The sequence below is a fragment of the Psammomys obesus genome, unplaced genomic scaffold (genome assembly GCF_907164565.1).
Source record: "Psammomys obesus unplaced genomic scaffold, mPsaObe1.curated_primary_1811, whole genome shotgun sequence".
Taxonomy (NCBI): Eukaryota; Metazoa; Chordata; class Mammalia; order Rodentia; family Muridae; genus Psammomys; species Psammomys obesus.
This window is the reverse complement of record NW_026591598.1, coordinates 12,442,704-12,468,643: the sequence shown is the minus strand read 5'-3', so window position 1 is coordinate 12,468,643 and position 25,940 is coordinate 12,442,704. Positions and strand designations below refer to the sequence as shown.

The 25,940-nt window shown below is 47.4% G+C and overlaps 1 protein-coding gene across 1 annotated transcript in view; it reads right to left on the bottom strand.

Moving 5' to 3' along the window:
• Pafah2 (platelet activating factor acetylhydrolase 2) overlaps positions 1-16,564 on the bottom strand; it is a 31,298-nt gene extending 14,734 nt beyond the window's left edge. The window contains exons 1-6 of the mRNA XM_055610989.1: positions 16,471-16,564; positions 10,339-10,474; positions 9,230-9,383; positions 8,360-8,456; positions 1,469-1,537; positions 879-1,017 (exon numbers count right to left, since the gene is read on the bottom strand). Coding sequence (XP_055466964.1) covers positions 879-1,017; positions 1,469-1,537; positions 8,360-8,456; positions 9,230-9,383; positions 10,339-10,428 — 549 coding nt within the window. The 5' untranslated portion in view covers positions 10,429-10,474; positions 16,471-16,564. The remainder of the gene's footprint in view (positions 1-878; positions 1,018-1,468; positions 1,538-8,359; positions 8,457-9,229; positions 9,384-10,338; positions 10,475-16,470) is intronic.
• Positions 16,565-25,940: the final 9,376 nt, after the last annotated feature.

Here is a 25,940-nt window from a genome sequence, read left to right as displayed (position 1 = left end):
GCCCATTTACAACACAGGCTGTTGCCTTTGCCTGCTCTTCTCCCATTAGTCTCTCCTTTTAAGGACTGCCCCCAACTCCAGCCTTCCCCTAACAATCTGACAACGGATTTGGGTGGGAATTTTCATTTTGCCTTTCTCCCCGGACCAGGAATTTTCAATATGAGCTTGGCTCTGGAATGAAGGACAGGGAGCTCTGTCGATGAGCTAAACATGTGCAAAGTCACAGCTGGTGGGAGCAGGTAAGCCAGCCTGCAGGTGGTGGTCATGGGAGACGAGGATGGGCTGGTCCTCTAAGTCCCCGGTGGCTGTGAGGCTGCACCAGGTTAGTGAAACCTGCCCTGCCTGAATGAGACCATCGGCTCCCTTGCCACCTACGCAGCTGGACTTCACCCACAACTGCAAGAGTCCTGTGATTCAAACCTTATTTATTCCCATGGATGTGGTGAGCTCAGACCCACTATGCTGAGGCTTCTGAGAGAGAACATTAGTTAAAGGTCTTGCTTGTGGTTGGCTGAAGGTCCACGTTAATGACCTGGTCCTCACGGAAGATGGAGCCTTTAGAAGGTGGGATCTAGTGGGGGGTCTTTACATCATTGAAGACCTGCCCTGGAAAGGGATTGTGGGATGCCAGCAACCCACCCAACTCCCCACCATCTGAGATGCTTCCTAGAGGCCCAGGGCAATAGGTCCTCCTGACCTTGGCTTGCTATTTCCAGAACTGAGAGCTAAAAACAGTGCTCTCTTATAAGGTAATTACTTCTGGTATTTTGCTGGAGAGATGAAAACCATGGGACCAGCACCACAACCACGCCAGTGGCCACAAATCTACCTCAGATTCTGATCACAGTCCTGTGACTATGCCAACGGGCACAGCCTACCTGGGGATTCCTAACGTGGAATTCCTTCTCTCCTTCCTTGATCTGCCGGAAGGGGATCCATTCCTCCTCCAGCGGTTCAGCAGGCTGGCTCTCTTGTGAGGTCTGCTTGTAGAAGTAGGTGGCCGCAGCTGACTGGTCTCTGACCCGCACATGCCAGCAGAGAAGGAAAGGCAATAGTGAGCTCCTCCCCCCTGCCCCCATGCCTCCCTCCCAACCATGACACACGGCGTCTCTGCTTGGCTGGTAGGTTAGATCGGCAGCCGCAAAGGAGAGCAGAGAAAACGTGGGTTGTCAGGGGACAGGTGTGGGTCTGGGCCCAGAGGCAGCTGTGTCATTTTCAGCCAGCTACCGGACATCTTTGAACCTTGGTGTTCTGTTCTTTTAAATGGATATAACTGTTTTGCATGGTTATTAGAAATAATACATTGGGGCTGGGGATGTAGCTAAGGGATAGTGTTTGCTAGTGTGTGTGGGTCTCATGCCCCGGCTCTGCGCACTAAACTAGAAAAAGATGTAACACACGGGCAGGGGACTGGCCTATTCCTAGCTACCCACAGGCCAACAGACTGCAGGCATCAGCAACATCTCACCTGTGCTCCACAACAGCCACCACAAAGCCATGGGAGGCCAGCTCCATGCAGAAGGCCGAGTACAGCGTCCTGGTGGTCAGAGGGAGACGAGATCAAAACCACGACCCAGCTTCACCCACCCTCCAGCAGGCCCACCTCGAAAGACTGGCTAGGAAGGTGTCATGGTGGCCCTCCCAAGTATTTTTCCCCAATCATGCAGCCCTTGTCCCCCAGGGCTCTAGAGTCCTCTGGTATGTGTCTGCAGGCCTGTCTTCAAACTGATGAGCCTTTCCACCCAGCTGAGTCAGCCACCCCAACCCCAGACAGAATCCGACTGCTCTAAGGTATGTGCGTATGTATATGTTCCAGCGTGTTAACAAGCGTGTACACGTGTGTCTGCATGTGAAGGCCATGTTGTCAGGTGTCTTTCTATCACTTGCTTCTTTCTAATCATCATCATCATCATCAGAGACAGGGCTTCTCACTGTACCTGGACCACCTCACTTCTGTGAGACTAGCTGGCCAGAGAGGTCCAGGAAGCCTCCTGTCTCATCCACCCTTGAACTGGATGACAGGTGTGTGTGGCCATGGGCAGATTTTAGACGGGTTTTGTGGATCCAACTCAAGTCGGTGTCAGGCTTGCACAGCAATCCTGTAACCCACTGAGCAAGGTCTCACTGTGTGGTCCAGGCTAGCCTTGAACTCACCAAGAGCTGCCTGCCTCTGTCTCCCGAGTGCTGGGATTAAGGGCGTGTGTCACAAGGCTTAGCATAACTATTTCTTAAAACCATGAAAGGACTGGCAAGATGGCTCATCAGGTAAAGGCACTTGCCTCACTGGCCTAGCAACCTGAGTTTGATCCCCGGAATGCACAAAATAGGTGAAAGGTGAGAACGTACTTCACGAAATTATTTTCTGCCTTCCACAAAAGAGTCCACATGTACAATATATGATAATAATAAATTTTAAACACAAATACAAATCAGAGTAATTTAAAATTTTCAAGTAGTCATATACATGTTTTGAAAAGTTAAAAAGGGGATGTTAGGGGTAGCTGTGGGGCTGGCTCAGCAGTTTAGAACACTGGCAGCTCTTCTGGAGGACCCAGGCTTGACTCCCAGCACCCACGGGGTGGCTCACAACCGCTTGTAACTGCAGTTACAGAGGATCCGGGACCCTCTTCTGGCCTCCACAGATACATGTGACACACAAACAAACGTGAGCAAAACAACTATACACATTAAAAAAAAAAAAAAAAAAAAAGAAGAAGAAGAAGACAGGGGCTGTAGCTCAGTGGCGGAAGACTTGCCTAGCATGTACAAGGCACTAGCTTCAAAATGTTTTTTTTTTTTTTTTTTTTTTAAGCCAGTTGTGGTAGCACACAACTATAATCTCCCGAAATTGGAAGGCAAAAATATCAGGAGTTCAAGGCCATCCTTAGTTACATAGTGAGTATACAGCAGCTTGGGCTACATGAGATCCTGTCAAAAAAAGGAGGAAGGGAGGGAAGGCAGGAAGAAGGGTGGAAAGAAGGGAGGGAGGGAGGAAAGAAGGCAGGCCAGCCAGGCATGCCAGTACACACATATTATCCTAGCACTTGATGATGGTTGGATCAGTTCAGGGCTATAGCCTTGTCTATGCATCAAGATCTTGTCTCAAAACAACAAGTAACAAGAAACATAGAGGGGAAGAGGTGGCTCAGCTCTTAAGAGCACTTGCTGCTCCAACTGCCTGTAGCTCCAGTTCCAAGGGAGCTGATGCCCTCTTCTGGCCTCAGTGGGCACTTGCACAAATGTGCATACACACACATGCAGACACACAAAACTAAAATTGTTTTTTAAAGTAAGAAAATCATATTAATGTTACTAATATGTTTTATTTAAGCTATAATGACCTATTATACCTATTTTACCTTATTTAACTATTGTAACCTACGTAACCCACTGTGATTTAAAATATAATTAAATTTTTAATTAATGAAATATTACTATATTCTTTGACTCCTGTGCAGCCTTTGGAGTCTGGTTCATATGTTACACCTGAAGCATGCTGCGGTGTTGACATGGAGCTGACAGCCTAGAATAGACCAAAATGGCTCTAACAAAGGAGATGCCCACAGCTGTGTTACATAGAACTAGCCAGGAGATTTTCCTTAAAAAAGCAGAGTTCCCCCTTTCTACTGCCTGGGATGCAGACATAATGGCTGGAATAAAAGCAGCTACCCTGGGTCAGGAGGTAACGTTAGAATGGAAGCCACAGACAACAGAGCAAGATTATCAAAGTCCGGTTTTCTGTTACAGTCATGTAACTGTAACAGCCACCCTAACAGTCTACCTCCGGCCCCCTGTCACCTTGGTTTTTTCAGTGTTTTGATGCAGAGTTTTATGTGCCCAGGCTGGCCTCGAACTCACTATTCAGCAGGAGATGAACGCTTGATCTTCCTGCTTCTATTCTCTAAGTGCTAGGGTTACAGGCAGGTGTCACTGTGCCCAGCCCTTCTAGCTTGCTTTAACTGAGAGAGAGATAAAGAAGTTTTGTTGGCTGGTTAGTGCTGTTTTCTTCGTCTATAGTCCACGCCATATTTACAGTCATGCTTGCCCTGTCTCCACTTCTCAGGTACTGAGAGTACAGGCATGCACCAGGACCCCAGGGAAGGAAGGAATGTTTTAGTTAACTTGGTGTTTTCTGTTAAAGATACTTTTCTAACTCAGACAGGAAAGTCAGTTTCTGAAGTTTCCTCTCAGTGTCCTTCCATGTCTCCAAAGAGGCGGTGAGCAGGGGTCGGCGTTGGAGCCCTTCCTGGCGTGCGCTGTGTGATGGAGGCAGTTGCTGCTTGCTACTCAGGGCCCAGTGGCTCCTGTCTGCCTACTGCAGAGGGCTGTTCAGGGAACAGGGGCATTCTGGGAGCCAGTTGGGCGGTATCTATACGCTCCTCCCTGCAACAAGGGAAGGACTTCAAGGTGAAATTAACCAAAGAAGCTACAGACAAAACTGTCCTCTGGTCCCGTTCTTTCCCTTCTCTTGGAATTTCACTCTCGGTTAAGGAGGGATGTCTGCACGGGCTCACTCTGGTCTACTGAGGAAAGGCACCCAACGGAGCTTCCTCAAAAGAGCCACCCAGTCACCTGGTCACTGCTCTGTCCAGCAGTGGGTGGCGAGGGAGTGTCTCCTTAGTTCTTTCTGCTAGGCTAGCACATAGCACACACACGCACACATATACACGCACCCACACACACAGGCTCTGAAGGCAGGAACTCTTCTATTCAAAGCAGGCTTTCAGTCCACTACAAATGGAGCCATCTGAAACCACATGCTCGCCTCCCCAGCCTTTTCCTCCACCTACTCTCTACTTCCGGCCACACCCTAGCTGTGTTTGTCTATGCCAGCTCCTCTAAGGTGAGGGGCTTCTGGGTGTGTGTATGTCCAGATTTCCCACTTTCCTTTTGTGCCAGGAGGGTGACAGAGATTGGTGCTTATGGAGGTTGGCTGAATGAGTGAGAATCCAGCAAAACAGCCCTGTGCTCCTTTGGGAATGAGCATTTAGTGGGAAACAATGACTTCCAGACACTGTTCCAGGCACTGGGGTGCAAAAAACGGGAGGTGTCTGTCTTCACAGAGGTTACAGTCTAGCAAGGAAGACAGACATTGGAATATAGTTATACAAGAAATAAACATACTGTAGGGGTGCCTCAGCAGCCAAGAGGGACTGTGCTTGCAATGTACCCAAATTTAATTCCTGGCACTCACATCAGGAGGCTCACAACCAACCACCTGTAACTCCAGCTCCAGGGGATCTGAGGCTCTTCAGTCTTCCTCAGGTACCTGTGCTCATGTACACACACACACACACACACACACAAAAGTAGAACAATTCACTTGCAGGCTGTTTGATCCCATTGTGAACCTCTGAGACTGTGAACTGTAAAAACATGTTTCTTGATTGGTGTGGCTCAGCCCTAACACACACCTTTAATCCAAGAACTTTCTGTTTACTGTAAACAAGAACTTGTGGTATGGCTCAGCCCTAGCACACACCTTTAATCCAAGGGCTTTCTGTAAATAGGATTAAATAAACATAACCCAAGGTCAAGAGGCGGATCAATAAACCAGCTGACAGAGATTAAAGGAGGGACACTGAGAGAAGGGTATTTAAGACACTGTGGAGAAGAAAGAATGGACTTTTGGCTTTTTCTTTCTGAGACATGAGATGAGCTGGAAGTGCTTTCTCCTTCTGGGATGTCTGCTGAGGAGGAAGGTCAGCAGGGTGCTTTCTCTGCCTCTCTGAGCTAGTATCCCAGCATCTGGCTTCTGAGTCTTTGTTGGTAAAATCTAATATTTGGGATTTTGTTAAAAAAAAAAAACACAAATCATTTATAAATATGCTCTAATTATATTAAGTATTGAGAAGTACAAATAGTACTTGAAAACTCAGCCTTATAGAGGGGTCAGTGCATACCTCTAATTTCAATAATTGAAAGTTTAAAACGAAATTAAGGGTTTTTTTTTTTTTTTGAGACAGTTTCCCTGGGTAGACTTGGCTGTTATAGAACTCGTTCTGTAGATCAGGCTGGCCTCGAACTCACAGAGATCCTCCTGACTCTGCCTCTGCTGGGAGGAAAGGTCAAGCTTTTAAAAGCTATTAAGATGTTTCATTTAGGGGGCTGGAGAGATGGCTCAGTGATTAAGAGCACTGTCTGTTCTTCCAGATGACTCAAGTTTGTGGTTCCCAGCAACCACATGGTGACTCACAACCATTTTTAATGCCAGACCCAGAGGATCTGACACCTTCTAGAAATGAGGGAGAGAGGGAGAGATGGAGGAAGGGAGGGAGGGAGGGAGGGAGAGAGGGAGAGATGGAAGGAGGGAGGGAGGGAGGGAGGGAGGGAGGAAGGAAGGAAAGAAATTTCATTTAGAAGAACACTCATGGTTTCATTAGAAGAACATTCATGTACTCCACAAATATTTACTGAGACCACAACCTACCAGGCCCTCTTCAAGGCACTGGACTAGCAAGAGGGGATTTGTGCTTGTTTTCCCATTTTGTTTTGAGACAGGGTATCACCACACAACACACACTGGCCTGACCTCAGGACCCTCCAGTTTCTGCCCTCCAAGAATGACCGACGTGAGCCACCACTCTGCCAGCTTTAAAACAGATCTACTAGGCTACGGTGTGGACAAAAGTCGGAGGGTTGGCAGCTTCTGAGAGTGTGGCACTCTGGGATGGACACCAGACATGTATGTTCATGGACGAACAGACCGAGAGCTCACTGGCAAACTTAAGTGAGAACAGGCAGGCTACAACTGTAAGCTGTGTAACAACCCTGTGGTGTAGACGGAAAAAGCCATGGGAGCGATCCCGACTGGACACTGAATTATGAAGGGGAAGCCAGTTGCACAACATCTGGTGAAAGAGATTATCAGATGGCTGTGCACCTAGTAGGCACCCCATCCAACTGAAACCTCACAAGCCGCACGAGGAAGCCACAGCCTCAGCTGGCAGATGGTGAAATCCGGCCTCCCGGAGAGTTACAATTGTCCCACTCAGACACAAGGGCCACGGGAGGTTAGGCTGTGCAGGCTGGCACATCCCCAGATAACCAGAGATTAACTGAAAATCAAAGGCATGACGGAGTCTTTGATTTCTGACCGTGCCTTACACAGGCTTTTCTGGAAATGTCTCTGCAGCCCTGGGTTCTGCACACACGCGTGCTGTGGACTGTACACGCCATCCTGCCCCACTGTGTCAGAAAGACTACCTGGGACACCTGGACGTGGATTTGATACTATTACATACTATTACAAACTGCAGTGTTTTTATTGTACAAAGATCTCTGTGCTTATGAAAGTATGATGGCTTCCTCGCAGAAAACAAAGACTTTTCACATTTTCCCACCACCGTTCCTGTGTATCCGGTTAATGATGGCTCGTGGTTAAGAGCACAGGCTGCTCTTACAGAACACCAGAGTTTGATTCTCAGCACCCATATCCGCTGCCTTATAGCTCCAGATCTGACCCCTTTGGCCTCTGTGGGCACCTACTCTTACTGCGCATGCCCGCACTCGGATACACGACCCACACTCACAATTAAAAAGAATAAAAATAAAGCTTAAGAAAAAAAAAAAAAAAGGACTGGTGTCTGAGTTGCTAACTTGAGTTTAAAAAAAAAAAAGTGTTAAGTAGATCTTGGCTTGAGATCAAGACAGAACTGAATTTTCAATTTCTGAAATGGCCCTAAACATACTTCTGCCATTTTGTACTATGAATATATGTGAAGCAGAATACTCAGCATCGATGATCATAAAACTGAAAATCAATCAATTGTGAAAAATGCTGAAGATCCTCTAGACCTTATGGCATCACAAGTTCAGCTTAGGGTCCATCCTTTGTACAAAAATAAATGAGCACACCTATCTCATTAGTATGCAAATTTGCTTTTGCTTTTAATGAGTGGTAAAATGACATGAATACCAAATCATTGTGTTTTTTTTTTTTGTTGTTGTTGTTTTGTGTGTGTGTGTGTGTTTCTTTTTCCTCCCAGACAGGGTTTCTCTGTATAGGCTTGGCTGTCCAGTATAGACCAGGCTGGCCTGCCTCTGCTTCCCTGAGTGCTGGGATTAAAGGTGTGTGCCACCAGGCCCCACTCCAAATCAGTTTTAAAATCCAACTCTTTTATGATTTCTTACCAATGAATGTTTGACCTGTATATTTTATACACTTCAATAGTGGGTGGTCATGTAAAATGTCAGGCAAAAGCAAGTTACAAGTGGAAAACCTTACGAAGCCCTGTTCTAGAAGCAGGGCCCAATGCTCTGCCAAGGGGCAAAGGGGAGTAAGATGGCAGGCAGACGAAATGTCTGTAACACAGCCACAATTCGAGGGACATGGCAAGGGCCAGGGACAAGCTCTTACCTGAAGCCTCCTAGGCCATGGGACAAGATGATCAAAGGGTATCCAGAGTCCTTTGTCTTAAAGGGGCCATTCCAGCTAACAGGCAAGCGACAAGATCCTGGCAGAGACACGGGCTGTAGAATCTCTGGCTGCCCTTAACTGTAATCCCATGGGCAGCCTGTGTACCGGCAGGGATGGGCATTTGTGGCACCCCCCCCCCAGCTCCAGAACCACCAGGGAAAAGACCTAAAGAGGCATCTGGGGCAGATCTGTGAAACTGCAAGGCCATGGGGAACACCTGGGGTGGGGCCTTAAGAGGAGGTAGAGAGAACAAGACTAGAGGGCATGCTGCAGGAGAATCGATGTTCACTGGGAGCCAAGAATGTCCAATCTAGCTGCTGGGGTGGTGGCAGAGCGTATGGCTGGTGGGGTGTGGTTCAGTGGTAAGTGGCAAAGCACTGGTCTACCTTGTATAAGGCCCTGGGTTTGATCCCCAGTACTGAATAAAAAATGGGTGATCTACGGAGTGGATAAGAACGAATGGTGGATTTAGGAGTCAGCACCACGTCCCCATCTGATGCCCAAACACTGCACAAGAGGTTCTAGTTCTTTCTACATACACCTGGAACCTCACCTCTACAACAGCTGGCAGGCAAGTGACTTGCCCAAGTCCCACTGCCGGTAAATGACAAAGTCTGGATTTGAATCCATGACCCAGATTCTCACACATTCAATTCTCTCCCATCTCTCCATACCATGGACTGGACTGTGCAAGTTTAAAAAAAATATGGTGTCTGCCTGGTTTTCTCCTGGGGACACAACCAGGCAACCGGGAAAGCACCCAGGTCCAGGCCAGCCTTATCGATACCCAGAGGGACAGGCCAGCCTTACCGATTCCCAGGTTGAACAGCAAGCCCACCCAGCGCTTGTTATACTGTAGGTAGTCAGCCAGGCCCATGCAGTACTCATAGCGGGGAATCCAGAGGGGCTGCTCGCACTTCTCCTCTGATGCTTGGCAGGGGTAGAAGAGTCGGAAGAGGCTCCCCTGGAGAAAAGAAGAGAACAGATGCTGGGACAAGAAGGCCAGGCATTGCGGATCAGCAGGAGTCTGGGCACCTGCCAGGCTGGATGCCAGAACACTCAGATCCAGAGGCAATGTTGTTGCTGGCACATCAGAAGGCTTCTGTTCTCCCGATTGTCAAGTTACACCCTGGAAGGGCACCTCATGTGGGCCCAGGCTTGGTGGAACAGGGGAACTAGAGGGCTGCTCTGAGGTTGAGCAGGTTGGCAGCAGTGGGCCAGCTAGGCCATTCCTTCAGACTGCCTCTCAGGAGTACGAGAGCGGTTACCAGGCAGTGGGTGTCTCTCACAGGAACAAAATCCTAAGAACTTGCTGGGCCATGGTGGTACATGCCTGGAGTCCTGGAGATGGGAGAATCAGGGCCTATGGTCATCCTGGGTTACATTTCCAGTTGGAGGCCAGCCTGAGCTACATGAGAAAACTCAGAATGTTGAAAAGGAAGAAGAGAAGGAAACAGAGAAAAAGAAAAGCCTAGAGACTGGCAGGAGGGTCAGGAAAAGGTAGAAAACATATGGAGACAAAGACACTGCTTTCCCAACCAAGGCGTGGAGTCAGGAAGTCAGTGCTTGGCCCACCCTGCTTCCTCACATTCGCCTACATCAGGATGGGATGGAAAACCTTTCATGGATCAGATGCTTGTGCTCAAGACAGGAGAAAGGGTCTATGAGCTGCCTCTGAAGCCAGAGGCAACCTCTCCTCCTCGCTGTAGGAAGAACTCAGTCTCTCATCAATTGGGAAGGTTCTAGGAGTTTGAAAGAGGAATTTAAAAAGGGAGGAAGACAGGCCTAAGGGCTGATGACTGAACCTAGCCCAGCTGCAACTTAGCACCCAAGAATTACACACTCAGACCTGTGGTGGCAGAGTCCCCATACAGGCAGCAGCTGTGGCACAGCACAGTGGCAGAGCTTGGGACACTTACCTCAAGACTCTGGCCCTCCATCACATCTGTGCAGCCCACGTGGTGGGGTCCCGAGATGGGTGGAAAGCACATGGACTGGCCGGCTCCCATCTTATCACCAGCTGGACCAAAGCCTGGGCGCTCCTGAACTTGCTGGCTGAAGGCAGAGCACACAACAGCCTCTTGCTGGACTGTTGCTTTTCATGTGCCAATGCTGTACACTTCCTGGCATCCTTATCACCCCGACCTTCCTGCCAGCTACTCACCAAATCATCTACATCATTTACCCTTGCTACTTTGCCAACATTTACATTTGCTTTTGCGGTGGTGGGAGGGAAGCCAGGGCCTTGCATTCCATTCCCAGTCCTAGGGACTGTATGCTTCATTTTCTTCTGTTGGGGTGAGGAGATGGTGGTGACAAGCTACTCCTTAGATTCCTCAAAACCTACAAACCTCAAGGATGTGGTTCAGCTGATAAGTGTTTGCCTAGCAGTCAAGAAGCCATGGGTTCGATTCCCAGCACTGCATAAAACAGCTGTGGCAATAAACACCACAGCAACAGCTGTAACCCCAGCACTGGGGAGCTGGTGTCCTGAGGATTAGGAGTTCAAGGGAACGTGGGATGCATGAGACCCTGTCTCTGGATTAACACATACAGACAACTGCACCGATCATTCGTCCATCCAGCAGTACCTGCCGTAGCAATCACAGCCCAGACCTCACCCTTTCCTGGCTAATGATGTTCACTGCGGTCCAGCGATTCCTCTGCTAGCACTGTACTAAGACCCTTATAGACACTGCCTCACCTAAACCTCTCAACAGCTCTCTGCGAAGGTAAGTATCAGGACCAATTTTACAGACAAGCAAACCAAGGCAGAGAGTTACCCGGGCTATGGGAATCTAACCCATAACCCACCCTGCTTAAAGCAACAAGATCTAGAATCCTATTCCTTACGGCCCAAACCACTCTCACTGGGTAGGGTCCTGGGCGCACATGTTTTGTTTTGATGTTATTCTGAGTCCTCCTCTGGGGGGATCGGTGTGCAAGCCAGAGCATGCCTGGGCAAAAAGTGAGCTTAGGAGACGGCTGCTGCCAGAGCTCCCTGCCATCACCCTTCTTCCGGCCTTGGTGCACACACGTGCACCACTGAAGAAGTCAATGAGCTGCTCAAGGTCACAGCTCAGCTGTTACTAAACACACACACACACAATCGCCCCATCACCTGGTCCAGAAGAAAATCCCCACGAGCCCCAGCCCAAAGAGCCACTCCACTTAATGCTGGAGGTAATAATTTTCTTTCTACTATTCATTTTTTCCCCCTTTTGCTTTGGCAGTACAAATTTTTAAGACGCCGCTATTACAAAAAGGGGGAGGGGCAGGAGAGGAGGAGCTCCGCTCCGTGGCCGGCGGAGGGAAGGGGGAGGAGCCTCGGCCGGTTCCCCCTTGGGGTCCAGGGGCACACACTGGAGAACTAAAACTGCAGCTCTAGGACACGTGTGGATCCCAAGACAGCGAAGCAGCTGCAGATCCTGTCATAAAAGAGAGATAAAACGCCACTGGAGTTCTGAGAGAGAGAGGGAGCATCCCCAGAGCGTGGGAGCAGAGAGCAGGGTTAGACAGGAAAGAAAAGTAAGTGTCGGGGAAAGGGCGTGTGACACACAGGGGCAGCTAGTGCCCGCAGCAAAGGGAGAAAGGGAGAACGGGGCCATGTGCGTGCAAATTCCCACGCTCTTGTGGGGGTGGGTATGAGCATCCACGCGCATGTGCAGGCCAGCCTCGTGTCCGTTCTCACATGCTTTCCACCCTTTTGTTTGAGACGGGGTCTCCCGCAGAGACTTCCAGGGGTCTACCTGCCTGCCTCTCATCTCCCCATCATTCCATCATTGAGATGACAGCATACCACCAAGTCAGGCTTTCTTAAAAATTACATTTATTTATTTAGTGTGTGGAAATGCGTGGGTGCCACAGTGTTGTGGGTGTCAGAGGGCAACCTGAGGGAGACCAGAGACCAAACTCACTCAGTCAAGTTTTGCAGCAAGTGTTTGTTTCTATCCACCGAGCCATCTCACTGCCCTCTGGCTTTTTTTTTTTTTTTTTTGGTGGGGGGGACAGGGTGTCTCTATGTAGCCCAGGCTATCCTGGAACTTGCTATGTACACCAGGCTAATCCTGAATTCACAGATCCACCTGCCTCTGTCTCCAGATTAATGTCATGTACCACCACACCCAGCCTTTTTTTTCCTTAATGTGAGCTCTAAGGATCTGAACTTAATTCCTCCTATCTGTGAGACAAGCACCCTAGCAACTAAGCTTTCTCCCCATGAGAGACCCAAGCCTGAGACCCAGCTCTTTTGCCACCTAGCTTGGACAAGTTAACCTGATCTCTAAGCATGATTTTCCGTCTGCATAAAGGAATTTGTATCAGTCTTGTGGTTGCTATGGAGATAAATGAAACCATGCAATTAAAGCACAACGCATAGTACCTGACTTGAGCCAGTATCTACATGTGTTCGGTGATTCAGAAACAAAGGAGTATGGTATGGCAACTGTGTAGATTTGTGAACCAAAGGAAAGAAGGGGAGGCAAAAGGGAGGCAAATGTTGAGAGTTCTGTGACTAGGATTTTTGTGGAAAGTGAATTTTTTTCCCCCCTCAGGAAAGCACATTTCAGAGTCATGGAGGTACAGAACCCTGGTGATCCTGGCAAGCTTGTAAGAGGGTGTATCTGTTAAATTCTGCTTGGAAATAAAAACCTAAAGAACACAACTGGCCAGACTGAGGCTGAAAACAGCTTGAGTTCCCCTGGCTCACGCTGACTGATGCCCATGAAGGATGAGAGTGGGGAATAAAAGTCAGTCTCACTTGTAAATTACAACAAAGACACCCAGCCTTACTTCTCATAAACACCACAGGATTTTCCACGGTGGTCGGTCAGGGGGGTTCCATTGTGTACCTTGGCTCCACAGTTCATGACAGTCCCTGTCCAGAGCCTCTCTATCATCCAGGCCCAGTGAGGCCTCCTAGTTCCCTGGGACAAGTTCCCAACCCCCCATCTTCCAGACTCTCAGCGCTGAGCACAGCCTCCTCCCTTACCTGGACTCCCAGCACAGGCTGCCTCAGGCTTAGGCCTAGGGCAGCGGCCTCAGCCACCAGCTTCTCACAGTGGTCCATGTGAGGTCTATGTCAGAGGTTCCTGAACCTACAACCCAATTGCCCCACGATCTCTAACAGTGTATTTCTTCCATTTGCAGAAAAAACAAAACAATACAAAAACAAAAACAAAACAAAACAAAAAAAAAAAACCAACAATGGTTGCTTTTTACAACTGAGCTACACTCCCAACTCCAGGGTGTTTCTGACCAGCGGGATTTGAGAATCTCTGAAGGAGGGTCTCTTCTTTCATTCAAACACACCTGCACCAAACACTGAGTGTACCCTGTGATGGTCACTATCCTCTCACTGGGAGAATGGCCCTGGCTACCCGGAAACACATGGATTAATGCTGACCAGATGGCTCAGGAGGCAAAGGAGCTTGCCTCTAAGCCTGATGTCCTGTGTTCAATTCCCAGAAACTACACTGTGAAAGGAGAGGAATTCTGTCCCCGCCCCCCTACGCTGTCCCCTGACCTCCTCACATTTACCACAGCACGCAGGTACCCAGCCACACGAAGACTAAATTAATGTTTTTAAAAGTTACTTTCTCCAATGAGTGCCATTTAACTTTTGCACACTTATGCCTTTCCTTTTCATGGGAACTCTAGGGGGTAAAGACCCTCTTTATATCTGCATGACAAAGTATATGTCAAAGCTTTCCACAGGCAGCAAGACCTCACTGTGTCTTCTTTTGGTTTTGATTTTTAAAACTTTCAATTCTTCTCCTTGCTTATCATGAGATAGGGTCTCTCTGCGCAGCCTAGCAGGCCCCTATCTTTGTTCATCTCCTGGAAATTGAACCCCGGTCCTCTGGAAGAAAAGCCAGTGTTCTTAACTGCTGAGCCATCTCTCCAGCTCCCCAGCTCAATTATTTTTTAAAATTGTCATGTTTATCAGGAAACAAGGCTCTATACGATAGAAGGAAAAGAAAAGTTTTGGTGACTTTGAATTCTATTTCTGCTACTTACCAGCTGGCTATAAGATCTCTAAATAAATAAATAAATAGAGCATGGATAAATGGATAAATAAAAGCTGTCATATACTTAAACATATTTATTATTGTTTATTTATTTATTTATTTGAGGGGTGCCATGACACCACCTGTAGAGGTCAGACAACAACCCGCAGGAATTATCTCTCTCCTTCCACTCTGTGGGTTCCTGGAACAGAGCTCAGGTCATCAGTCATGACAGCACCGTTGGAAGGACCCTGCTGTTTGAGGCTGCAGTCTCCCCAGTCGGGATAACAGGACTCCCTCTCCCCAGCAGGGCCTCCTGCACTCTGCCTGACTTCATCTGCAGAGTGTCTCTAGACATAGACCCCCCTCCCCCCGTAACCACACTTGATATATGGCCTTTGACAAAGCTCCCTTCCAACTCTCCCCTCCCTGAGCCTTTAGGATAATTAGGTACTGTGTTCCCATTCCTATGATAGAAGCATGCCGTTCAATGCAAAGCAAGCATCCTTAAAGTGCTCAGTTTTAACCAATTATGTACACCTATCCTTGGAGCCCCTACTCACTCCCCAAGGGGTATATAGCCTTTGCTCTCTGGAATTAAAGGTGAACTAGCTCCCTGAAGTGGCTCCCGGAGTGTGTACTCCCATGGTGCTCACAGCCTTCCAAGCTCTGCACCTTGTCTTCTGCCCTCCTGCCTTCCTGGGCTGCTGGCCAACAGCCCCCCAGGGAGGAGGACCACACAGCACCCTTACTCACTGAGCCACGGCTGTAAGACCTTCAACAAACACCTTAAACCCTAAACCTGCCATCTACAGCTACTCATGAGCTTTGAGATTATATGTGTAAAGTGTCTAGCACAATGAAGACACTATAACTCCACGGGGCAGCTAAAAATAATCATTTTAACGAACTATATGACCACCCCAAGTCTAACTTTCTTATATGTAAAATAGGGACACTTCATAAGTGTAGTTCATGAAAACTGATACAGCCTAAGGCCACTGTCATTACTCATAAAACGTCAGCAACTAATCAGCAATGCTGGCGGCTTCCATTTTTCCTGGGCATAGACCCTTTTGACAAAATGAATTCTTCTCTCCCAGGCTTTTCCTGTCTTCGACACACCTACCAAAGTCCACTAAAGAGGCCCAGAGGAGCCCAAAGGGAAAGCTGCTTTCACTGCTGCTCTGTCCTTCTGCCAGCCCTGTGGACTTTTCATCACCGGCTATTTCAGGCCAGAGTCCAAGATAAGCAACCCTCTTGGGATTCCTTTCAGACACCGCTCTCTGAAGACTATGGGCTCTAGGCCTGTCTGATCTTTGGTCTGAAGGAAGTGGAGAAATAACCTGGTCTTAGATGAAGACATCAAGAGCTCAAGGGACAGGATTGAGCAACAAGGCAGTAAAACTAGAAAAGTGGGCCCTGACGAGAATGTTCTAGGGCACCAACACGCGGCACAAAGAGAACCTCTGTTCTGTTGCTTGTGGAGGCCTTGCAGTTTACAAAGTATTTCCATACACTGTGATAGACAGGAGGAGGAGGAAAGAGGAGAAGAGAAGGAGGGAAGAAGGGAAGAAAGAGGAGACGGAGGGGAAAGAGGAGAAGGAGTAGGGGGAGAATTAAAGGCCCAGAGAGCCTGTGCGATTTGCCCAAGGTCACGGAGAGTGAGGCAGAGTTCTTTGCTGCACTTCAAGTTCACAGCAGTGCGCGGGAGAATTTGGAAGCCTTCCTCCACCAGCATGGAAACCAGGATAGCGAAGAGTGGAGGGCAGCCCAAAAGATTTCAAAAAACTGCCCGCGCTCAGGGACGTGAGAATCACGGCGGGAATCTTGGGGCCTGCGAGTGACAAGTCTGCGGTGACCCTGGGAGGGCTCAGGTGCGGGATGGATTCGGACGGGACTTGTCTGAACAGGAAACAGAGACGATGAAGAGCAAAGATTAGCGTGCAGATCCTGGGACTGAGAGAAAAGAAGGCCCCACGCTGGACTATGAAAGAGTCTTCGGAGAGCTCAGTTAAGAACTGGAGCTTTCGTCAAACTTACCCACTCAACGCTGATCCCTCAAAAGCAACCTCACAAGGGTCACTCGACGGAAACCCGACACCGCCTAGGAGCCCGTGGCCCTCTGGGAGTGGTAGTTCCTCTCTCTTAACGTGCGAGCTTAAACCTAGCTCCTGCCTTATGTTACACTACAAGTCCCGAGGCGCAACGCGAGACACAGCGCCTTGTCATTTCCCAGGACTACAATTCCCAGGGTTCCTGACTACGCCCGTGGGCGGTGTCAAATCAAACGAGGCTGGGATGCGGTGAGGTTGCTCCCCCTGGTGTCTGAGGAGCAGTAGCCGAGGTGAAACGTCTCAAGCGGAGGGTTCCAGTGCTGGAAAATAACCCTCCGCCTCGCCGGTCCTCACATAGTTCCCAGGCGTTCCTGGAAACGCTCCAGGCTTCACTTTGTTGTCGGGGAGAGTGATAATGGGAGGCTGTTTTCTGCTCCTGTAGATATTATTTCCTGTGAATATCTGAGACTGATTGTTGAGGATACATCACGCCGCTTCTGGTGACACCTTGAATTTTCCATTGTTCTCAGAAGACTCAGCTGAGAAGAGGGAGGAACCTGAGAGATCTTGGGGTCCACATCGCAACCCTCCTTCCCCTCTTCACCTCCATTTGATTGGCCCCGTGCTGGGTGTTTTGGAGACACACTGATGGACAAGATATTGTCTCTAGGGTTAGCAGAATTCAGAAAGGGTTGGGAGAACCCCAACAAGTGTGGGAGCCTTGAAAAGCACCCGCCCAAGCTAGGGAAAGGGAGCTGTGTCTAGAGATACTTAAAGGAAGAGATGGGTCAAAAGGAAAGGATTTTAGCAGTACAGGGAGTGTGGAAATTTCAGATGAGATGTCGTGACTTAAGTCGTACAGAGGCTGGACTATGAATGTCAACAAAAACTGGACCATCCCAAAAACTCAGAAACCGTAAGTGTTGGGATACGTCTGTAGTGCCAGCATTCAGAACACAGAGGCTGGGCCTAGACTACATTCTGAGACTCCATCAAAATACCACCGTTGACACAGCACACACACACATACACACACAAAAAAAAAATGTTCACCAGCTCTTTACAGCCTGTCATGGTGGTACACGCCTTTAATCCCAGCACTCAGGGAGGCAGAGGCAGGCAGATCGCTGTTTGAGGCCAGCCTGGTCTACAAAACGAATCCAGGGCAGCCAAGGCTACATAGAGAAACCCTGTCTCAAAAACCCAAACAAAACAAAACAAAACCCAGCTCTTCACAACCTAATGAATGAGGTCCCAATTTCTTACCCTAGCATTAAGTGCCCCCTGACTCCACCATTGCATTCTAACTCCTGACAGGACCCCCAGCTACATGCAATGAAAGCCTCAGCAACCCAGGGATGCCTTGAGTTCTCACTGTTTCCCGAGGTCTTCAGCGTGACTGGGTGTTCTGGTGTCTCCAAGTGCTCTTCCCTGCCTGGTGAGCTCTTTACTCTTGCCCTGCTTCCACTCTCTGAGACTCCTTCATGACTCCCAGCATCCCACCCCACCTCAGCTTCCTCTCAGTTGTTGGAACATTTACAGACTTCTGACTTCTTACTGGGTGTTTTTGCCTTCACCACCTTGTAGCATCAACCAGGATGAAGGTCTTTTGTTTGTTTGTCTTCTTCTTCCTCTTCTTCTTCTTCTTCTTCTTCTTCTTCTTCTTCTTCTTCTTCTTCTTCTTCTTCTTTTTCTTTTTTCATACTATTTTTCTTGTAGTCTTGGCTGTCCTGAAGAAAACTGAGATCCCGGAGGCCACCATGTGCTCCACATGTCCCTTCGAATTATTGGCTGGAATCCTGCTCCAGGTTCCTCCAGGCTCATCTCTCCTCCTGGAACATGCTGCCACCGCTGACCTTCCAGGAGCCATGATAAGGTCATTGCAAGGGTGGAAACAGGAATACATAAGTCACAGATTTAATGAAAGCTGTGGTCACTGCCGGTGGACACAGACCAGAGAAGTGTTAGTGAGGACTGGAGAAGGCTCTCTTTGTCTGATCCAGGCCATACAGTTGTTGCAGAACACTCTTAACAACACAGAGTCCCCTTGTCATGAGAGGAGGTGTCTGGAGACGGTGTATCTCCATCATCTAGGCTTGCTGACCACCAATAATGGAGGACTTCCTTCAGGTCAGCTACCATGCCAACACTAACCTTTTCCCCGTGCCTAAGCCAGCTTGAAGGATATTTGATCAGGAACATATAAAAACCTTTTTGTCCAGGAAGAAAAGAGGCTGGCTGTGGTGGCACATGCCTTCAATCCCAGCTCTGGGGAGGCAGCGGCAGGCAGATCTCTGTGAGTCTGAGGCCAGCCTTGTCTATAGCCAAGGCTACACAGAGAAACCCTGTCTTGAAAACCAAACAAAAAAGGAGGAGGAGGAGAGAAAGAAAGAAGGAAAGAAAGACAGAAAGAAAGAAGGAGAAAAAGGCAATCATTAGCAGATTGGTATCTTATACACTATGTATTTTGTGATCAGACCTGTATAAAATGGCTTCCCGAATAAGCTGAGTCCTTTGCTGAGTCTTCATCTTGGTGTTTGAGGTCTTGTCGACCCTGATCTGTCATACCAGGTTTAACTGGAATTTGGATGAACAGCTTTAGATTTCCTCTTCCTCCTCCCTGCTGAACTAGGACACTGCCTTCAAAATCAAGATGAAATTAGTATATAATAAACACCATCGTTATTATTATTTTCTTCTTGAGATGGGGTTTCACTATGTAGCTCAGGGTAGCCTCAAACTTGCAGCCCTCTTTCATCTCCCAAGTGCTGGGATCACCAACGGGAGACACTATGCCCTGTTGTAGTAGGCGTTAATATTTACTCTTGATATATCTCTTAGTAAAGCCTCAGTTAATCCTAAACAGCTGTATAACCAAATCACCACACAGAGGCTGGGATTTATTTAATTAACCTAGACCACAATGCTGGGCAATAGTTTTTCCATCCTAAACCTCCAAGCCCACATAGTTTCCTACCATTCACCCATTTTACTTGCTTTTAGTTATATCTTAGGTCATTCTCCACGTCATTCCAAGACCTCTCCTCCAGCCTCTGCTCTCCCAGCTTCTCTCCTGCCGCTTCTCCTCCTCTGCCTCCCACCTCTTCCTCTCCTCTGGCTCCTCCCCTCTCCCTCCTACTCCTTCCTCTCCATTGCTCTACATTGTGGCTGGTTGTTTTATTTTGGCATGTTTACACAAAGTTGAGACAAGTGATGCTTAGAATACGTATCACAATGCAACATCCGGATTGAAACCAGAGAGTGGGGGAGAGAAATAAGCATTTGAATGAAGAGGGGTAAGGTGTATACATTCCAAAAGAACATTATATCAACAATGCCCAGCCTGAACATCCTAATACATTTTAAAACTTTTTGAAAGGTTTACTTTTATCTTATCAGTACATGTAAGTATATGCATGGTGCCTAGAAAGACCAGAAGTGAGGGCCAGATCCCCTCGACCTGGAGCTAAAGGTGGTTGTAAGCCACCAAGTGGGTGCTGGAAATTGAACCCCGGTCCTCTGGAAAAGCTGTCAGTGCTCTTAATCACTGAGCCATCTGCCCCTTAAACACTCTAATCGTAAATGTATAGCTCAAAATTGTGTGTGCAAGCATGCATGTGTATGTATACGGTGCATACCTATGAATGCCTGGGCTCCTATGCCTGTGGGTGTGCGCATGGAGACCAGGGCTGTCCATTGGATGTCTTGCTCTATCGCTCTCCATGTAATTATCTCGAGACAAGTTTCCTACTAAAGCAGAAGGCCTTGGCTAGGCTGACTTGCCGGTGAACTCTTGAGGATCACCTGTTTCTGCTCACCTATGTTGGGGTTCTGGTAACACGCAACCATGCCAGCCAGGTGTGCAGGGACACACCTTTAATCCCAGCATTTGGGAGGCAGAGGCTGGTAGGTCTCTGAGTTGGAGGCCAGTGTGGGCTACAGAGTGAGTTTGAGGACAGCCAGGGCTACACAGAAAAACAAACAAACAAACAAACAAACCCTGCTTGAAAAACAACAAGAAGAAGCAAATACGCAACTGTACACAGCATCCTTCCTCCCTTTTCTTTTTTGTTTTTTCCAGACAAGGTTTCTCTGTGTAGCCTTGGCTTGGCTATCCTGGACCAGCTTTGTAGATCAGGCTGGCCTGGAATTCACATTGATCTGCCTGCCTCTGCCTCGATGAGTGCTGGGATTACAGGCATAATTGGGGATGCAAATGAAGGCTTTCATGCTTATATAGCAATCGGGCTTCCCCTCTGAGCCATCTCCCTAGTTCCCTATCCCTGATTTTAAATTTTTATTTTATTTCATGTGCATGAGTGTTTTTTTTATTAAATTTTTATTTTTTTAATATTAGTTACAGTTTATTATTGTTTATTATTACAGTTGTATCCCAGCTGTATCCTACTCCCTCATTCCTTCCCATTCCCACCCTCCCTCCTTCATCTTCTCCCTACCCCTTTCCAAGTCCACTGATAGCGGAGGACCTCCTCCCCTTTCATCTGACCCTAGCTTATCAGGTATCTTCAGGCCTAGCTGCAAAGTCCTGCATGGGTGGGTGTTTTGGCTGCACACGTTAAGCGTGCCATTTCCATGCCTTGTACCAACAGAGACCAGAAGAGGGTGTCAGAGCCCCTGAAACTGCAATTACAGACCCTTGTCATCTGCTATGTAGGTTCTGGGAGCTGAACAGGGAGCAGTGAGTGCTCTTAACTGCTGAGACATGGAGAGCCGCTTGTTTGTCAGGCTGCTTTGTTCTTGAGCTCTCAGCGAAAAACATGTTTTCACCCTGGCCTTCACCTGGAGACAGGGATAGGCAGGATGTTTTGCCAAGTCCACTTTCTTTCTTTTTTTTTTTTTTTTAAAATAAAAAAAAAAAAAAGGAAAAGCTCTTTTTTAATTTTTTTAAATTTATTACAATTTATTCACTTTGTATCCCAGCTACAGCCCCCTCCCTTATATCCTCCCAATCCCGCCCTTCCTCCCTTTCTTCTCCCATGCCCCTTTCCTAGTCCACTGATGGGGTGGTTCTCCTCCCCTTCCATCTGACCCTAGCCTATCAGGTCTCATCAGGACTGTCTGCATTGTCCTCCTCTGTGGCCTGGTAAGGCTGCACCCCCCTCAGGGGGAAGTGATCAAAAAGCTAGCCACTGAGTTCATGTGAGAGACAGTCCTTGTTCCCCTTACTAGGGTACACACTTGGAGATTGGGCTGCCATGGGCTACATCTGTGCAGGGGTTCTAGGTTATCGCTATGCATGATTCTTGGTCGGAGTATCAGTCTCAGAAAAGACCCCTGTGCCCAGATTTTTTGGTTCTGTTGCTCTGCTTATGGAGCTCCAGTCCCCTCCAGGTCTTTCTATCTCCCTCTTCTTTCATAAGATTCCCTGCACTCTGCCCAAAGTTTAGCTGTGTAAGACCTGAGGTCTCACAGCTCAGGAGTTTAAGATCTAGCCCTTCCCAGAAACTCCCCCAGACCAAGACTCATTGCAAAAGCAAGAGGTTTATTAACCATTGCGCAATGGGGTCACCCCTTCCGGTCAGGAAAGAGTGGCACTGGGAGACAAAGGCCTTTAGGTTTTTAAAAGAAAAATTGTGGGAAATTTGAAGTTGCAGTTTTGGCAATTTAGGATTGGATGAGGAAGTTATAAAGTAAGATAATTGGTTAGACTTAGGTGCTCAAGCTTGGCCAGTCCTGCCAAGTGTGGATGCAGCTGCAATTGAAGGTGGGGGTGGTTAGCTCATCCTTGAAGATTAGGGGCTGTGGACTTTTGGCTGGAGGTCAAAAGCTACTCAGAAGTAGTCTGGGTTCGTTGCTAAGAAACACTATCTCAAAGACAAGGGTCTGGTCCTTCTTTTTGCTGAGTGAAGGTCATTGCTTGCTTGCCCTTTTTTTTTTTTTTCTGTCCTCACAGATATAGTCACATTCCTCCATTCTCTGGAAAGGTACTAAGAAGCTTTAGCTTAACCTGAACCTAAAACTCAAAACTATAGGCTTTAGAAGACATACAGGTTACAAAGTTAGTCTAACCCTTTCAGTTGTGAGTCTCAGCATCTATTTTAATATCCTGCTGGGTAGAGTCTTTCAGAGGCCCCCTGTGGTAGGCTCCTGTCCTGTTCCCTGTTTTCTCCCTCTTCTGATGTCCATCCCGTTTGCTTTTCTGAATGAGGATTGATCATCCTACCCAGGGTCGTCCTCCTTGCTTAGCTTCTTTAGGTGTACAGATTTTAGTATGTTTATTCTGTATTACATGTCTAATATCCACTTATAAGTGAGTATATACCATATGTGTCTTTCTGCTTCTGGGATACCTCACTCAGGATGATCTTTTCTAGTTCCCACCATTTGCCTGCAAATTTCATGATTTCCTTGTTTTTATTTGCTGAGTAGTATTTGATTGTGTAAATGTACCACAACTTTTTATCCATTCCTCAATTGAGGGACATCTGGGTTGTTTCCACATTCTGGCTATTATGAATAAAGCTGCTACAAACATGGTTGAACAAATGTCCTTGTTGTGTATTTGAGCATATTTTGGATATATGTCTAGGAGTGGTATAGCTGGATCTTGAGGTAGCACTATTCCTAATTCTCTGAGAAAGAGCCAGATTGATTTCCAAAGTGGGTGTACAAGTTTACATTCCCACCAGCAATGGAGGAGGGTTCCCCCTTTCTCCACATCCTCTCCAGCATGTGTTGTCACTTGAGTTTTTTATCTTACCCATTCTGATGGGTGTAAAGTGAAATCTCAGGGTCGTTTTGATTTGCATTTCCCTGATGACTAAGGATGTTGAGCATTTCTTTAAGTTTTTCTCCACCATTCGATATTCCTCTATTGAGAATTCTCTGTTTAGCTCTGTTCCCCATTTTTAACTAATTTTTTAATTTTTTTACTTGATTTGTTGCTGTTTAACTTCTTGAGTTCTTTATATATTCTGGATATTAGCCCTTGGTCAGATATAGGGTTGGTGAAGATCCTTTCCCAATCTGTAGGCTGTCATTTTGTTCTGACAACCGTGTCCTTTGCTTTACAAAAGCTTTTTAGTTTCATAAGGTTCTATTTACTGATTGTGGATCTTAGAGCCTGTGCTATTGGTGTTCTGTTCAGGAAGTTGTCTCTTGTGCCGATGAGTTCCAGGCTCTTTCCCACTTTTTCTTCTAACATTTTTAGTGTGTCTGGTTTTATGTTGAGGTCTTTGATCCAAATGGACTTTAGTTTTGTGCAGGGTGATAAGTATGGATGTATTTGCATTTTCTACATGTAGATAAGAAACAGGAGTCCTAGTGGCAAGAATGGAGACATTTAGTTCTTTTCCTGGTTTGGACAGTATTCATGTTTTGTCCAAGTTCAGGTATTCTCATTTGTCTCCATGCACCACAGCCCCAGAGTGACCTTGTCTGTTGTTGCTGTTCTGTGAAATTTATGTTCAGCAAGGGGGTCAGCGACAGCCCAGCTTCCAGAGCTCAGCCGTCGGCTTCTGTCTGATAATGCACTGATGTCTTATCCGGGCTGTGGCTGGGGTGTGTAGAAACGACTGGCCTTTATGTCCTCAGGGATCTCTGGGGGAAAGTCCTCTGCTGGGGATTTTCGATTGTACTCAGAGCTTCGTAGGCAAAGCTTATGCCCTGACCCTGGCTTACCCCGACTACAGCAAGCCTGAGTATAGACTCTGGTGCAACCTCTGTGAGGTCTGGGCCGCTCCCTAAGCCTCCCTTTCTGCCTCTGTAGGTTGAAGCTTATACGACACAGAGAGGACCCTCTTTTGGAAAAAAACACTCTCCTGGGCATGCTAGCTCACACTGGCAATGCATCCTGACTGAAACAGAGGAATCTCGCTGCAAGCTTGAGGCCAGCCAGGGCCGTATAGCTACCAAGTGAGTTCCAGGCTAGCCTAATCTACACAGCAAGAAAAGAACTGTAAAATATCTTCCTCGTAGTAAAATTCGAACCACATGGGCCTGTGAATACAAGGCCACAGGGAAGTGACACTTCCTTAGCTTTTCTGTAACTCGGAAAATAAAAGGGCACAAAAGGACAAGATCGTTTCATTTTTCTTAAGTCACTGAGTCACCTTGCTGTCCGAAAACTCACGGCTCACCACCTGCTCAAGCCTCTGAGCAATTTCTGGGACAGAAGCCTGGAAGTTGGTGGGGCCAAGTCAAGGTGTTCTGAGTGGAACTGAATCCATTTCCAGCTGCAGCCCAGACAAACCCTCTTGATCATCATTTTAATTTATGGGTCTTTTTTTCTTTTTATAAAATATTTATTTGCTGGGCACAGTGGCACATGCCTTTGATCCCAGCACTCTAGAGGTAGAAGCCAGATGGATCTCTGTGAGTTCAAGGCCAGCCTGATCTATAAAGTGAGTCCAGGACAGCCAGAGCTGTGACACAGAGAGACCCTGTCTTGAAAAAAACAAAACAACCATAAAAATATGTTTGTTTTCATTTTACATGTGTATTTTTTCCTGCATGGCCTCGTGTCCATGGAAGCCAGAAGAGGGCGCCAGATCCCCTAGAACTGGAGTTACAGATGGTTGTGAGCGGTCATGTGGGTCCTGGGTCAGAAACCCAGGTCCTAGGCAAAAACAGCAACCACTGAGCCACACCCACACCCCCAGGCCTTTCTTTTTAATTATTATCTTCCAAACAGTATCTTATTCATCTCTGTCCGGCCTCAGACTTATATATAATATATATATAGTATAACTGAGGATAGCCTTAAACTTTTTTTTCAATTTATTTATTATTTATACAGCATTCTGCCTATACACCAGATCTTACTATAGATGGTTATGAGCCACCATGTGGTTGCTGGGAATTGAACTCAGGACCTTTGGAAGAACAGCGAGTGTTCTTAACTTCTGAGCCATCTCTCCAGCCCAGGCTTAAACTTTTAATCCCCCTGTCTCTGCTTGCTGAGTGCCGAGATTATAGGAGTGCACCACCAGGTTCTAACGTGTGTGAATGCTGAGCTACACCTTTCGCCCATAAAGTTATTTATTATTTTTCCACAATGGTAAGGATTTAACCCACAGAATAAAATGACAGTAAATTCAGCTCAGACAGATCAGAAACAAGCTCTCTTTGTATTTATTTATGTAATGATTCTTCTATCAAAAAGTTTTTGTTGAGGATCTAGGATGTGACAGGCCCTAGACTCAGTCCTGGGTATAAAGCAACAAATAAGAGAGCTCATTCCCATACCCACGTGCTGCTTTCACTCCCAAGAGAAAGCGCCAGGGCTGGCAGGGAAACCATCCAAGGACCAACTGGCTAGAGGTGAAGATTGAAGTCAGGTCAGCACGTCAGCAGGCCCTGGGCCAAAAACGTCCAGACTCTGACCTCAGGGTTTATTTCTCTTACACATTTACGCACAACAAAACTTTGGGGAAAAGTCTCCACATGACAGTAATCACAACAAAGCTTTAGGCTGGGCCTCTTTCATAGTGACGG